Source organism: Macaca fascicularis, chromosome 15, assembly GCF_037993035.2.
Source record: "Macaca fascicularis isolate 582-1 chromosome 15, T2T-MFA8v1.1".
Lineage (NCBI taxonomy): Eukaryota > Metazoa > Chordata > Mammalia > Primates > Cercopithecidae > Macaca > Macaca fascicularis.
The window spans coordinates 13,451,179-13,466,295 of NC_088389.1; the positions used below are offsets into that span (position 1 = coordinate 13,451,179).

The following is a 15,117-nucleotide window of genomic DNA, read 5'->3' on the forward strand; positions in this document are numbered from 1 at the left end:
TTGGTTAAAAAAGCAATCTTTTTATATTGTAACAGGGTTCAGAATGACACCGCCAGGTGTGGCCAGGCGACAGCTGCTGCCAACCCCAACGCGGAGTCTGCCTCCTCCCCCAGGCGTCCAGGTGCCCTGTGTCCCTGTCCCGCTCCCACTGAGGGGCGGATCACACTTGGAGGCTTCCCCGGACCCTGCCTGCGGGCCTGGCCACCCAAGGACCGCCCCGGACGCCTCCCTCCGTGAGCTCAGGTCCTCGCTGTCGGGGGTCAAGGCTGCGCGCAGGGTCGTGTTGACCCAAGGTCTCGCTGACGCATGGGGCGAGAGATGATGACGCTCCGCTTGCCACAGCAGGTGGCGTGGACCAAGCTCCTCCTCGCCCCCTTCCTCGGGGGTCACGCCAGGGCAGCTGCCAATGCCCTGTCCCGTTTAGTAGGGGTAGGGGGACACGGCGATGAGCAGGACGAAGACGCTTTGGTGGCGTGGCGCCGCGGCGCGCACGGTGAGCCGGTAGAGGCCAGAGCGGGTGAGCGCGCGACGGGTGTAGACCGCGCCGAGGCCCGCGCGCAGCGGGCGCAGCGCGAAGGGGCTGCGCGGGTCCGGCTCCAGCACGCTGAGCTCGGTGCGGTTGGCTGGGACGCCAGACTCGGAGAAGGCGGCAAGGCGGGCCACGTCGTGGTGGGCGCGAACGCCCAGGGGCAGCGGCAGCAGCCGGTACTGCAGCGTGGAGGGGCCGCCGGTGTCGCAGTCCTGCGAGCAGCGCCGGAAGCACGTCCTGCGGGCGGCACAGACAGACACACGGACAGGCGGACTCGGGGGTGGGTCTGAGCGTGGCCCGGCTGCGTAATCAGACCTCCCTGCCAGCCCCTGCAGTTCCGCCCACGCGCTGCCCGTCCTTCTGCCACAGAGCCCCACAGGCCTTCTCTGCGGGCATCCCCGCTAGCCCGTTTTAGAGATCAACAAACTGAGGCCCAGAGAAGCCAGAGGCGTGCCCTTTCAGGGTCTCTCCAGCGAACTTTCCAGGTCCATGCCCCAGGGAAGCCCAGCAGACACAGGGGAACTGATGTGTTCCTGGGCCGAGTCACCCAGTCTGGATTTGCCCTGCCAGGGTGGGATTAGAGGTGGAGACTGAGCTTAGCCTTGCCCGGGGCATCCGCTTCCAACCCCAGCCTAGGTTTCTAGTTGTAAGGCCTGGGGCAGGTCACCCGCCGCAAGAAACCTTTGCAGGGCAGTGCTGTCACCCCTAAGGTCCCCATGTCTCCGTGCGTCGTGGTAAGTGTCTGTGGCCGCTGTGAGTGGCGTGGAGGAGATGGGTTTGGTGCTCGCGTGTCTGAGTTTTGTCCTGGGGTTGTGAGTCTGCATGGTGTTCCTGTGTCTGGGGTTTGGTGTGTGTGCTGCTGTGTTCCCGTGTTCCCACTCTGGCCTCTCCCTGTCCCCAGGGCTCCCTGCGCTCCTGCCTGTATCACTTGTGTGGGGAGTTACAGTGACAGGGCCAGCCTGAACCTGGAGTGACTGAAAAATGTGCTTTTCCTGAGGGCACAAGGCCCTGCCAACTCAGCCCTTACCCAGGGCTGGGGCCCTGCCGGTAGGTGGCAGGACAGGGTGTGTCCACACACTGGTAGCTGCCGCGGGTGTTGAAGCACATCTGGCCGGGTCCACACTCGATGTCCTCCTCTTCGCACTCGTTGATATCTGGATGGGGGAGGTTGGTGAAGTGGGGGAGGGAGATGAAAAGATGGAGCAAAGGAGAGGGGGGAGTGTGTGGGAAGTACCTTTGAGGGACCAGTGAGGTGAGCAGCCCTTCTCCCTTTGTCCCCAGTCAGTCTGACCCGTGACCACCCAGCCTGGAGGCCCCTAGCACCTTCTCATCTCCCCGGGGACTGGGGCTTTCCAGGGTGTGTAGATGGGCACCATGGGGGCCTCCTGAGCAAGTGCTGGGTGGGAGGGCCTGGGAGAGAGAGGGCTTTCCCTGGGTGGCTGCTTTGCCCGAAGACCTTGAGTGCCCACTGCCCACGGGCAGAGCCCCTGATCCCGTCTGCCTCAGTGGAACCCCCACCCTTCTCAGAGGATGTTCGGTGACCTCCATGACAGCGTGAGGGACGGAGACAGGCAGGGCAGGCATGGTTCCTGTTCTCTTGGAGGAAGCAGCATGACTGGCCCCAGCCCCGTTTGTGCACACCAGGGCAACTGTGCCCGGTTTAGGGGTTAGACGACCTGACTCTACCAGCAGCAGCAGCTGTGCGGCTCTGTGCTCAGCCTCCACAGCTGTCATCCCAGCTATTTGAGGGGGACTGTGTTAGCCCCATTTAACCAGGAGGCTCAGAGAGGTGAAGTCAGTTTCCTAGGGACACACAGCAGAGTTGGGATTGGCCTTGCAGGGCTGCTTTCAGAGCCTGCCCGCGTAATCTCAGAGCTTCTGTCCGGAGCATGGGCCCTGGCATGGCTGTGAGAGCCTGGGGTGTTCACGGAACCCCTCTGAGCCTGCCTCCCCGCCCCACCCTCACAGGATAGTTGTGAAGGGGCTGGAGTGAACGGAGTAGGTGAGATGCCACATGTCCCATCCCACGCTGCCTGCCCTAGCCCCATGGGTGTCTGGGCGGCAGCCTGAGCCTGGCTCACCCTGGCAGTTCTTCCCGCTGGGGAGCAGGCGGTAGCCGGCGGGGCACAGGCACTGGTAGCTGCCCTCGGTGTTGCGGCAGGCGTGCTGACACAGGTTCCTCACCCGGCACTCGTCAAGGTCTGACCCGGGCATGGGGGCGGGGCAGGTGGGGGACGGGGGCAGAGAGATGCACTGAACCACAGACACTGACATGGCCACACACCTGTCCACTGGGCTCTGGAGCTGCCCTGCTCCTTCTCCCTGTCCTGCCCCTCCCAGCCCGGGTTCAGGGGGAGTCCCTGGGCTTGGTGAGAGGGAGGATCCCCACCTTACCTACCCCATGCTCGCCAAGGCATAGAGGGAGCAGGCAGCACCGCCCCACACACCCCTCCATCCAGGCAGGAATGCCAAGGAGTCAGCCCAGGGGCAGGCCACCTCCTCTTTGTCCCTCTCTGCAGGGTCCAGGGGCCATCCCCCACCTCGCCCCCTCTACTCAGCAGTCCCTTGTCACATTCTCATGTCTACCTGGAACATTCTCCTTCACCCCTGAAAATCCCCCTGCCTGACGGCTTTCCCTCTGAGTGCTAACAGGAGTGTTTCTCAAAGAGGATTCCCAGGACCACTTGCCTAGGATGCCCTTCTTCTGGGCAAAGTGTCCTGAAGTCAAAAATAGTCCACTCCCATCTTGGAAGCCCCCTGCCTAGTAGCACAGCCAAGGCTCTGAGACACCCTGCATCAGAGAAGCCACCATCCCACACCACCCACCCCACTTGCCTGGAAGGTCTGGGTTTCTGGACTCCATGGGTGGCACCTGCACACCCACCCCAGGGGCCCAAGGGCCCATAATGGCAGTGTCCCGTGGATGGTCAGGGCCTGGCCTTACCTGTGCAGACTCCGTTCTGCCTGATGAAACCAGGAGGGCACCAGGCCCGGCCCACACTGCTCAGGGCCACGGGACCCGGCCGGAGAGAGACCCAGGGGTGGTAGGAGCCACCAGGGATCGAGGCCCGGGGCCGCAGCCAGGGCACTAGAGGGCCTCGGTGGCTGACAGCGGTCACATTTTGTCCATTCCGCTCCAGTGAGGTGCAGGCCTTGCCGTCGCGAAGGAGGGTCTGGCCTGGGGGGCACAGGCAGCGGTAGCTGCCCTGGAGGTTGTGGCACTGGTAGGCGCAGGCCTTGGGCAGCTGCAGGCACTCATTGACATCTGTAGAGGGGCGGGGTCAGGCGTGTGCGCAGGTGGCCCAGGGTCCCCTGCAGCCTGCAGCCATTGCCTGGCCCTGCCTTCTTTTTTGCTGGCACTCCCTAGAATCCCACCACTCCCACGCTGCGTGCGGGCCACACTGCATCCCCCTCTCCTGGACCAGCCCCAGCCTCCAATCTGATTCCACCTACAGCTCCCAGAGGCCCAACCTCCCCAGCTCTCAGCATCATCCCAGACTCCAGCTCCCCCTCAGCCCTTCGGTGCCCCAGTTAGATCCATTCCCTCTCCTAAGCCTCTCTGAGATACACCCACTTGCTTCCACAGTCCTCCCCCTCCTGAAATTCCCCGGAAGATGACCCCATAGAATCAGGCTGAGGTTTTGGTGCACAGGCAGGCACACAGTGAGGCGATGTGTCGGTGCTGTTTGGTTCTTCTCAGGACTCACCAGGACTGGCGCCTTAGACACCCTCAGTCCCTGAGCTGGGGGTGCCGGCCAGAGGGTGGGTCTCCCCGTACCTAGGCAGGGCAGGCTGGGGCCCTGCATCCGGTAGCCCCTGGAGCAGCTGCAGCGGTGACCGCCTGGGGTGTTCTCGCAGAGCTGGTTGTAGTGACAGTCGTCCAACCCCTCCAGGCATTCGTCCACATCTGGGAGGCAGGGCCATGGTCGGGGACGAGGTCTAGCCCAGAGCCCCTCCCCCAAGGGACAGACCATCCCCCTCCATATCTGGGCCTCCTCCCTGTCCCCTTCTCCAGTTTCAGTGCTACCAGGCTGCATGGCAGCCCTTGCAGCACCTCCCCCAGTTATACCAGGTTGGAGGTCAACAGGGTTCCAGGTCCCAAAAAAAGGAAGGGGCTGAAAGGGTGGGCTTTGCGGGCAGAGTCCTGGGTTCCGCTGAGCTCTGCCATATTCTAGCCCTTGGTAAGGAACTCTTTCTCTCTGAGCCTCAGTTTCCTCATCCATAAAGCGGGTAGAGATGTGACCTCTTCATGGGGTCATGGTGAGGAGGGGAGCCTGGTATGTGGGAAGAGCTAAGAAAGTGGTGAGAAAGGAGGAAAGGCGGCAGGAAAGGCGGCAGGCAGGAGAGCCCGGTGAGTTGTCGGGCGGTCTAAGGGCCCTGGGGACCACAGAGGTGCGACAGCTGCTCCTCTTGAGTCAGGCTCCACCGTGCTTCCCTCCCCACCAGACAGTCTCTCAGAGGAGCCAGGTGGACCCACGGTCCTGCAGCCATAGAGCTAGAACAGGAAGGACCATTGAGGTCACCTGTCCAGGGGTGTCACCTAGGTTTTGTCTCGAAGGCTGACTGCACCTGCTCCATGGTGGCTGCAGGGGCTGCTGGCTCAAGAAGGATTCAGAGGTGGTCTCTAGCTGGGCCTGGATTCATGCGGGGAACAGAACGGACGGCAGCAGAGGGAGGGCGTGTTTGCCATCCCTGATCCAGCTGCCTCTTTATCAAGCAGACAAGACACTGAGGTCCAGAAAAAAAACACCCCTGTCAAAGAAGGTGCCAGCTGCCAGGAGCCAGGGGAGGGCTCAGACCTCCAGCGCCCCGCTCAGGCTTGATCCCCAGCCTCGCTGTGCTCCTTCTGTCAAGAGTCCCGGTCTTCCCGGAAGCCCAGAGCCCAGTGACACACAGCCCCCTGTCAGCTGATCCCTGGCAACCTCTGGGTTTCCAGGAGTATGGACAGGCCGCACACTGTGTCCCCATCACCTTCACAGCTGGCTCCGTCAGCAGCCACCCGGAAGCCAGGCCCACAGTCGGGGAGGCAGCGGTAGGACCCGAGCAGGTTCACACAGCGCTGTCCCTCTCGGCAGAGGCGAGCATCCCCCGCACACTCGTCCACATCTAGGGGCAGATCAGGGCAGACGGCTGTGTGAACACGATCCCCAGGCCTGCCTCGCCACCTGACCCTGGCCCAGCCTATCCACAGAGGCTTCGTCTGCAGGCCCAGGAGCCACTGGCAGGAAGGGCCCCACCCCTTCTGCTAGCTCTTTCCATTGTCCTGCTCCCTACCCCAAAACACAGGGCCCACTCCAAGGGACCCGAGCGCTTGGGCCTGCAGCTTCTAATGCAAGGCTGCAGACAACGTCCCCTTGGGCACCTGGCTTGGAGCCCAGTGGAGACTTGCCGGCACCAGACCCTCCTGGTGGGAGTGCAGAGATACAGATTGGGGGTCAGCATCAGCACTGCCACCCAAGGTCAGATCTGTCATCCAGCAACATTGCTGAGGAGTACGACTCACTTGCCAGTCTCAGTCACTTGGAAATGATGCTGAGTGTTGGGAAAGCTTCCGAGGCCTGTTCAGGTTCAGAAGGCCGTGAGCATGTGATAACCGCCCCTATGTGTCTTGGGCTGCCCATCACCCCCTGAAACCTGGGCCTCACTCGTCTGTAGCTCCTGTAGCAGGAAGGAGCCTGGTGGGGACATGGCATTGGGACCTCCAGGCTGACATCAAATGCCCTCAAGAATGGGCCATCCCTGCAGGTCTGTGTCCCCAGCTAGGATCCTGGCCCTGGGGACCCTTCCACGCACCTGGGTCATGTCTGAGGAGGACCTCTCCTCCCAGGGGCTCCCTCACCTCTGCAGTTCCTGTCATCCCAGGCCAGGGCGAAGCCAGCCGGGCAGGCACAGGAGAAGCGGCCGGGTGCGTTAAGGCAGGTGTGGGAGCAGGGGCTGGGGCCTCCTGAGCACTCGTCCCTGTCTGGGGCAGGAAAGGATCTGGTGGTCTCTGCTCCCAGCCTCCTGCCAGCTGGCTAGGAGAGGCCATCCATCCCAGGCTGAGAGGCCTCCCACGTCCATGCCAGGGTGGGGGGCTCTCACCCACACAAAATGCTCCTTGGGAGTCCAGCTCAAAGCCCTCGGGGCAGCCGACCTCGTTCTCCTCTGCAAGACAAAGAGGATAGACTCTAAGGACATGAGGGTGTCCTCTCCCAGGGCTGCCCTGGCCGTAACCCAGGCTCACAGCTCCCCACCCGCCAGCTTAGCCAGGCAAAGCCAAGACAGTGCCAGAGAGTCAGTGAGCCCATTTCCTGCCCAGGCCTGTTGGAGGTGATGACTGCAGGGCACACCCAGTCAAGGAAATGTGTCCTGAGGGGCTCCCAGTGGGGCTGGGCAGTGAGTCAGGCAGCCCCAGGAAAACCATTAAAATAAAACACAGGAGGTCAACACGTGCAGAACGGCTCTCCTGAGACCACAGCAACAATGCACAGAGAGCGTGGGGAGGGGCAGGGGACAGCGTCGCACGGGCAGCAAAACCAAAGGCAGGGGAGGGGTGAGCTGGGTTCTGGAGGCGGGAAGGACACAAGACAGTCTAAATCAGCGGTGTCCTATCTTTCGGCTTCTGTGGGCCATGCTGGAAGAAGGACTGTCTTGGGCTGCACATAAAATACACCAGCACTGAGGATAGCTGATGAGCTAAAAAAAAATCGCAAAAAATCTCATAATGTTTTAAGAAAGTTTACAAATTTGTGTTGGGGCACATTCAAACCTGTTCCGGGTGTCAAGCGGCCTGTGGGCCACGGGTTGGACAAGCTTGGTCCAAATAATTGTAGGGACAGCCACCCTTGATGAGGCGGTGCCAGGCTAGGATTTGAGAGACAACATCTGTACAGTGACACCCTGCAAGGCAGGCGATGTCATGCCTGCTGTGCAGATGGGAACACTGAAGGTCGGAGGGGACCAGGACATTGCCTCTAAGGTCCCACAGCCAGAAAGTGGTGCACTTGGGATTTGAACTGGGGTCTGCCTGACCTCAAAGCAGTGCTCTTATCACTGTCTCTCATTCAATGTTCAAAACACTTTGGAACCTCAAGTGATGTGAACGTGTGTATCTTTAGCATTCACTGGGTAAGAATAGAAAGCATGTTTCTGTGGGTCTCCAGGGTTCCAACAGTGGCTCCTGCCTCCCTGGGTGGGGCCTCGGTGCAGGTGCCCATGGGAGAAGAGGGCGGGGTGACTCAATTCCTGAACATCAGCCTGGGGTGGTTGGACCTTCACCTTGGGGCCTGGGGAAGGGATCCAGAGGTTGAAGCAGGGGTGGCTTAGAGAACTGTGTCCCTGTGAGGAGGGTAGGTGGATGGATGGGAGTGGGGACAGGCCAGGTGAGCAGGCCAGGTGGGCTGTCTCAGTCTGAAGTCTCTGGCCCATGGTCAGTGGATGCTAGGGGCAGGGGTGGATTCCAGCCATGTGCATTTGGGCCCCTGGCAGGTTTTAGCTGGGGCAGTGGGGGTGAGACAAAGCAGGGGGGCCTCACCCGCCTGCAGGGCTGTAGTGAGCTGGAAGCGCAGAGCCTCGGCCTGTGGGTCAAAGGCCGAGCTGATAGCTGAGGCCCGCAGGTGCTGCACCAGCTGGGGCTGGGGGCCCCGGGCTGCGTTGTACTGGATGCTGTGGTTGCAGCGCAGGAACGAGGGGAGGCTGCCCTGAAAGAAGTGCTGTGTGGAGTCCACAAACAGCTGGCCAGGCCCTGTTTGCACATAGCGCTCCTCAAAGTCCTGTAAGATGAAGAGGAGGGGAGGAGGAGGAGGGGTGGGGGAGAGGGAGAAAGGGGTCAAGGTTGGAAGGGGAGGAGGAAAATTCTGAGATTTCAACTCTCAAGCAGCCTGAGACCTTCACCTCAACTCAGGGGCTTGGGGAGGCTTGGAAGGAGATGGGGTGAGCCTTGGGAGGAGACGGGGTGAGCCTTGGGAGGAGACGGGGTGAGCCATGGAAGGAGACGGGGTGAGCCTTGGGAACAGATGGGGTGAGCCTTGGGAGGACATGGGGTGAGCCATGTGAGGAGATGGGGTGAGCCTTGGGAGGAGACGGGGTGAGCCATGGAAGGAGACGGGGTGAGCCTTGGGAACAGACGGGGTGAGCCTTGGGAGGACATGGGGTGAGCCATGGGAGGAGACGGGGTGAGCCATGGGAGGAGACGGGGTGAGCCTTGGGAACAGATGGGGTGAGCCTTGGGAGGACATGGGGTGAGCCATGGGAGGAGACGGGGTGAGCCTTGGGAGGAGATGGGGTGAGCCTCCCAGAGCCTCTTCTAACCAGCTGGGCTGCTCTGGGCAGCTCACCTGTCTTCAGGACTCTTGCTTTTGAACAAGAATAGTCTGATTTGGAGTCGCAGGGCTCAGAGCATCCCCTCAAGGGCTCAAACTTGAGCCTATAACAACTGCTCATCCTACCCTAAGTCCAAGGCCAGACTGTGACCCAGCCCTGCAGCGGTGTCAGGAGGGAGAGTAGGCCTGGCTGCTCAGGGGTGGTTGAGAGCTGGGCGCCTCTATCTCTCTCACCCACCCTGTCTGCACACCCCAGGGCCTGACCCCTGACCTGCACTTGAAGATCTGCGTCAGCCAGGCTCTCGGGGACAACGCCATTGACCACCACGTCGAGGAGCAGGAGGCCATCGGGATCCAGGCCCCGGGCCACCTGGGTCATCGTGAGCAGCTCCCCTGCAATCCATCCCCACCCAGCCCAGAGTCACTACGGGAGGTCCTGGACGCAGGCTTCAGTCCTACCTGGCCCACCTAGGGGAGGCCCTGCTTACCTGTAGCAAACTCCACGTGTGACTCCTGCCGGAACCTGCCCCCGGTCAGGGAGTGGCCATTCAGGGCTTCCCCACTCTCTCTGGCCAGGGCCCAGTAGATGGGGGCGATGGTGACCAGGAGCACCCGCATCAGAGGTCCTGGGTGGGGCAGGGCGTGGAGGCCAGGTTAGAGCTGATCCTCAGGGCAGCCACTCTCCCGCTCAAGGTCCCGTCATGGCTCCCCACTGCCCCCAGGAGGGCTCAGCCCCTTCCTTTGCTGCCCATACTCAGCCTTGTGACTGCCATGCCAATTATTTAACCAGAATCCGGGACCTGGTGGAGGCAAATAATCTACTTCCTGGAGTAACTGTGAAATTAATAAATGTATACAAGGAAATGCTTAGCAACATAGTGAGACTCTGTCTCTACAAAAAATAAGAATATTAAGAACATTAGCCAGGTGTGGTGGCATACGCCTATAGTCCCAGCTGCTGGGGAGGCTGAGGTAGGAGGATCGCTTGAGCCTGGGAGGTTGAGGCTGCAGTGAGCTGTGATTGTACCACTGCACTCCAGCCTGGGCAACAAAGCGAGAAGCAGTCTCGAAAAGAAAAAAAAGAAGAAATAAATGCATATACCTTGCTGATATTTAACTCAGTTCAACAAATACCGATTGAGGGCCCCTGGGTCACCACGGGGCCAGGGACTCCACGGACTGTCATGACATATTTGCTGAGTTGAAGTCAACCAACTATTCTAACTTGCAGATCCCTTCTGGACAAGCCCAGGTTTGTTCCAAACCATTTGAAAAAAGAACCAAAAAATGGCCCTGGACGTGGATTCTCAGATCTTCTTCATGTGATGCCCCGCCCTCCACGGAGGGCCAGGCGGGGCCATGGACTGGGCAAGGGGAACACATCCACTCCCCACTTGCTTGGGGCCAGGGACGGTGCCAGCTTTGCAAGGTTCACATGAGCCGGCCAGGCCCCTGTGCATGGGCACCACCTTCTCAGCCTCTCTGTGCGCCTGTTTCATGCAACAGAGCCTGGCCTGCGGGCTTGGGGCCAGATGCTTCTCCAGGCCTCGCACTCCTGCAGCTGGAATAAGCCGCCATGTCTGGGCAGTGTCTCACTTCACCTGCTGTCTGTTGACAGCCAGCTCAGAGTGACTTCCCCAGCAAAATCCCCTGACCCCACACTGCTTATGCAGGACCATGGCCAAGGGCAGCTTCAGAAGAGCTGCTTTTAGTGAAGACCCCATGAGCACTGCCCCTCCTGGACCCCCACGAGGGGCCAGGGATTCCTTGGGAAGGGAGAGACAGTGACGTCTGCTGTCACAAGCTCTGCAAGTCTCTCAGAGCATTCATCGCTCAGACATCGTACATGAGAGCTCTGTGTGCAGGTGACTCTTCTTAGTCCTCTAGGTTTTCTGGGCAATTCAGTTCTTCCTGTTTCCCGCTTCCTGTCACCTCCAGCCCGCACCCCTCACTCATGACTGGAGATCCCTCCACTTCCATCAACCCGGGCCTTAACTTAAATGGGGAAAAGCCTCAGGGAGCCATCGGTGGCTTGGGAAACCACAGTCTGAGCGCCCACACCCACAGAACACTGACCGTTTCACACACTCTGGGTCTAACTGTAAATGCAGTTACTTTGTTTTGGGGGGGCTGTGAGGGGGACAGGAAGTTGCCTGCACCTGAGTCCACTTTGGCTTGCACCCAGCTTTGAGAGGTGGTCAGACATGCTCTGGTCATCAGGCCCTGAGCAAGTCTCAGGGTACAGGCTCTGCCCCCTCCTAGGTCCAGCATGTTCTGGAGGATCCTTGCTGGGCTGGGACAATGGCCCAGAGGCAGGCGATGCTCTGCCTCCCACTCACCCACGTTTGCTGGGACATGGTGGATGCTGCTGCGGATGCTGCTGACCCCGGAGCGCACCTCCTGCATCACGCTGGTGTTGAGTCTGGCCACACCAAATTTCCGGCCATTGATCACCCCAATCATGCTGCCCCAGCTCCCCTGGGGTTCCCCTGTAAGTGGAAAGAACGACAGTGCCACTGACTATCCACCCCCGAGGCCCAGAGCACAAGCAGGCTGTCATTCCCGTTTCATGAAGGAGTTAATGGAGGCTTGGAGAGTTCACCTCCACTTGTCCAAGGACACACAGCTAGGGGGTCATGGACTCAACGGCCAGGGGATCTTGGTTCTAAAAGGGAAGGGAGGCTGTTAGGAGGAACCCTGGGCTGGGGTGTGGGGGGAGGCGCATGGAGCTGGCTTCTAATTCTGGCTCTGCCATTCCTTGAAACCTGGCCGCGTCAGGCCCCCCAAGCCACACCTGAGTTGGCTCACCTGTAAAATGAGGAGGTGGGGCCACAAACTCACAGAAGACCTGTGGGTGTGTGGAATGCCAGGACCCCATGATGGCGCGGCTGACACACTGAAGGAGCCAGGGCACCGAGCCAGAGCCAGGTGCTGTCACCTGAACAGCCCCATTCCATCAGTGCTGCTGGCTCCAGCTGCCCTGCAGCTGGCCTGGCTGGTGGGCTGGCTTCCTAGCGGCCGTCCGCCAGGCCGCCTGTGAGCAGATGCTCCTTGGTGCTAATCAAATGGATGGTGCAGGCACTGGGGGGTGCTTCCTCTGACTAATGGGCCAGCTGTCTTGTTTAGGCAGATGGCATTCCAGGGGGCGAGAGACAGAAGTTAGCCTGCCTCTCCACTCACCAGCTCTCAGGGGAAATTAACAACAAATTGCCCATGATCTGTCAAAAAATAACATAAAACACTCAAGTGCTAGGATCCTAAGTGGATGAATCAAGGGGCTGGTTAATTTGGGGTTCTAGGAAGCAGGGCCATTTCCTGCAGCCCATAGCTGGGGTTTGATGAGATTTGAAGCCCATATGGGATGTTTCTCATCAGTATTCGATGCTCTGGGGCCTATGGGAGGGACAGGAGAAGGGCCGTGAACCTATCCCTGGCCTTTTAATAGGGGGGTGAGGAAGGAATCGGGAGCTGCAGACAAGAAGGCTGGAGCGTGACCCGGGGAGCTTTGGAAGGGGACAGGAAATGGAACCCAGGCACGGCAAGCCACCGCCGGCTCTTTCAGACATGGAGTGACGTAGCAGCCTCTTGTCTCCCTACAAGGCCAGGATTGGGACCTGCCAGGCTGAGGGGGAAGGAGGAAAAGTAGTCAGGAGGGAAAACGTATTTACAGTTAGGCTCCCAAACCCGAACTCCCTTCACCCACCAATGCCCCTTAAGGAAATCGTCCCATAGAAATATTCAGGGCCACACACAAAGATGCACAGCACGGTGTGGTTTTGGGGAATGGAAAGTAGAAAAATAAACTACGTTGCTCATTTGACAAAGCCGACAGGAATGAAGATAAAAAACGTTCCCATGGAATGATATGAAGCCAATAAAAAAGCTGTGGACCGATGTGTATCATAATGGGATGTCTTCCAAGATAGAGGAAGTAAAAATGGCAGGTTAGAGAGGTTGTAAATTTGACATTTGTAAAAAGAGAAGTGTATCTCTTATATCCAGAGAAAACAGGGAGGAAGAATGTATCTCCCCGAATAATTGCTTACGCTACTTTGGGTCATTGAATTATGGGAGAGAATGACCTTCTTCTTCATAGATTTCTACAGTATCCGGCCTTTCTACAAGTAACATATATAAAAGAAGAATACTTGTTTCTATTACAAAAATAAGGAGGCTGGGTTATGGGTCGAATGGTACCACCTTACCCAAAACTCATATGTTGAAGTCCTAACCCCCAGGACCTCAGAATGTGACCCTATTTGAAGACAGAGTCTTTAGAGTAAGCCAAGTTAGAATGAGGTCATTAGGGCAGGCCTAATCCAACATGACTGTGTCCTTATAAATAGGGAAGCGTAGACACACACAGGGAAGATGAAGGCAGAGGTGGGGGTGATGTTTCGACAAGCCACAGAATGCCGAGGACCACCAGCAAGACCCTGGGAGAGAGGGTCGGACCATATCCTCCCCAAAGTGCTCAGCAGGAACCAGGGCTACTGACAGTGTGATCCTGGATTTCCAGCCTCCAGAACTGTGAGACAATCAGTGTGCCTTAAGCCACCAGCTTGTGGTGTTTTTTTTTTTTTTTTTTTTTTTTTACCGTAGCCCTAGAGAACAAATACAAAGGCCACATACATAGCTCCGTGGTTTGGACTGGGGCCTGCCAACAGGAGAGGGTAAGAAGTGGGACAAAGCCCTGAAATAGAGGGGGGTCTGCTTAGACCCAAGGCTAACTCCGAGACCGCATCTGCGGCTGGGGGGTCAGAGAACTGCTGAACTTTCAGAGCTGTATAGGTTGGTACCCTGTCCCGGCCTATGGGAGATAATGACAGCAGGGGCCAGAAAGGGTCCCACATTTGGTTGGCAGTGGGTTTCACATGGATTTCCAGGGGGTCAAGTGTCAAGTCCCAATTCCAATTATCTGAGAGGCACTGCCTGGGAGGGCTCATTGGAGGAAAATTCTGCCAGTGCATGTGGTGATAGATTAATGATGTCTGCCAGGGACAGGGAGGGAGATGCATTGCCACACATAGGGAGTGTTCCCTTGTGGTGATAGATTAGTGATGTCTGCCAGGTACAGGGATGGGGACACATCGCCACACATATGGAGTGTTCCCTCCGGAGGCACAGGCCACAGAAATAATATCTTATGACTTGCCTTTATGCAGGGCTGAATCCATTTACTGTGGTTTCTCAGGATAGATCTTTTCTTAATTTTAAAGTTGGTCTGACCCAAGGGAGAAGGGAGCTGATTGAGGAATCTAAGATGGCAGGGGTCCATCCCACCAGGAAGCCATCACTTTTCCAACCACCTGCCATGGCCAGGCAATGTGTGACACCTGGGACATGCACTGACCCACAGACTTTTTGCAGCAGCCCCTGAGGGCACCAGGGATGCCCTTGACTTCCTCTGCCTGCTTCCAGGGGCTGTGCAGCGTCCAGACAGAGGACATGCATTTGTGCCAGTTAAGAGAGAACAGCCAGGCCAGTGTTCCCTGTCCAAGATGAGTGGCAAACACTTAGCACCTCCAAGACTCAGTTTCCACAACTGTAAACGGGCAGGGTAGGGGTTCATTCTGGGCTTGTGACAAAGCAAAGGGAAGAGGTGGGGAGCTGGCAAGGCAGGGGACAGGTCCCCCATAAGCACTACACAATCCCCATTGGCAAGAGATCCTGCCTCTGTCCACAGAGGTCCAGACAGGGCCGCCCCGTACCTCTCACGACCAGGAACGCCCGGGCTGTGGCAGAGCCCAGGAGATTGTGAGCGACGCAGTCGTAGGTGCCTGCATCCCCAGTCTCCACATTCTCCAGCCACAGGCTCCCATCAGGCAGGGTCCGGAGTCGCCGGCTGGCCCGCAAGGGTTGACCCGCCCTCAACCATTCAATGGTGGGTATGGGCTCTCCAGTGGCCTGGCATCGCAGAGCCACGTCATCCCCGGATCTCACTGTCATGTCTTGGGGCTCCACCTGGAACACCGGAGCACCTGTGGGAGGCCCAGGTGGCTTTTAGGAACATTTAATTATTTTTGCATATTCAAGTGGAATATGTTCATTTAGACATACTAAGAAATCCAGAGAGGCAGAAAGAAGAAAATAAGAACTGCATAGGATCCTTCCACCCAGTCATCCTTCCTGAATATTTCCCTCTAGACACTGTTGCTTTATGAAAATATGATCATATGGCCATATCTGCTTTTATTTTATTTTACTTTACTATTTTATTTTATTTTATTTTATTTTTTGAGACGGAATCTTGCTCTGTCCCCCAGGCTGGAGTGCAGTGGCACGATC

The 15,117-nt window shown here is 58.3% G+C and overlaps 1 protein-coding gene across 3 annotated transcripts in view; it reads right to left on the reverse strand.

Moving 5' to 3' along the window:
* Positions 1 to 15,117, reverse strand: part of HMCN2 (hemicentin 2) — a 178,851-nt gene continuing 163,734 nt past the window's right edge. For 2 of the 3 annotated variants that reach the window (XM_065529996.1, XM_045373938.2), the window contains 13 exons: positions 14,541 to 14,810; positions 11,169 to 11,318; positions 9,318 to 9,455; positions 9,101 to 9,222; positions 8,043 to 8,280; positions 6,611 to 6,673; positions 6,369 to 6,491; positions 5,501 to 5,635; positions 4,308 to 4,436; positions 3,474 to 3,794; positions 2,611 to 2,730; positions 1,557 to 1,683; positions 1 to 766 (listed from right to left, as the gene is read on the reverse strand). In XM_065529996.1, the coding sequence (XP_065386068.1) occupies positions 421 to 766; positions 1,557 to 1,683; positions 2,611 to 2,730; positions 3,474 to 3,794; positions 4,308 to 4,436; positions 5,501 to 5,635; positions 6,369 to 6,491; positions 6,611 to 6,673; positions 8,043 to 8,280; positions 9,101 to 9,222; positions 9,318 to 9,455; positions 11,169 to 11,318; positions 14,541 to 14,810 (2,282 nt within the window). In that variant the 3' untranslated portion in view covers positions 1 to 420. The remainder of the gene's footprint in view (positions 767 to 1,556; positions 1,684 to 2,610; positions 2,731 to 3,473; positions 3,795 to 4,307; positions 4,437 to 5,500; positions 5,636 to 6,368; positions 6,492 to 6,610; positions 6,674 to 8,042; positions 8,281 to 9,100; positions 9,223 to 9,317; positions 9,456 to 11,168; positions 11,319 to 14,540; positions 14,811 to 15,117) is intronic. The other variant, XM_045373939.2, reaches the window with a different exon arrangement.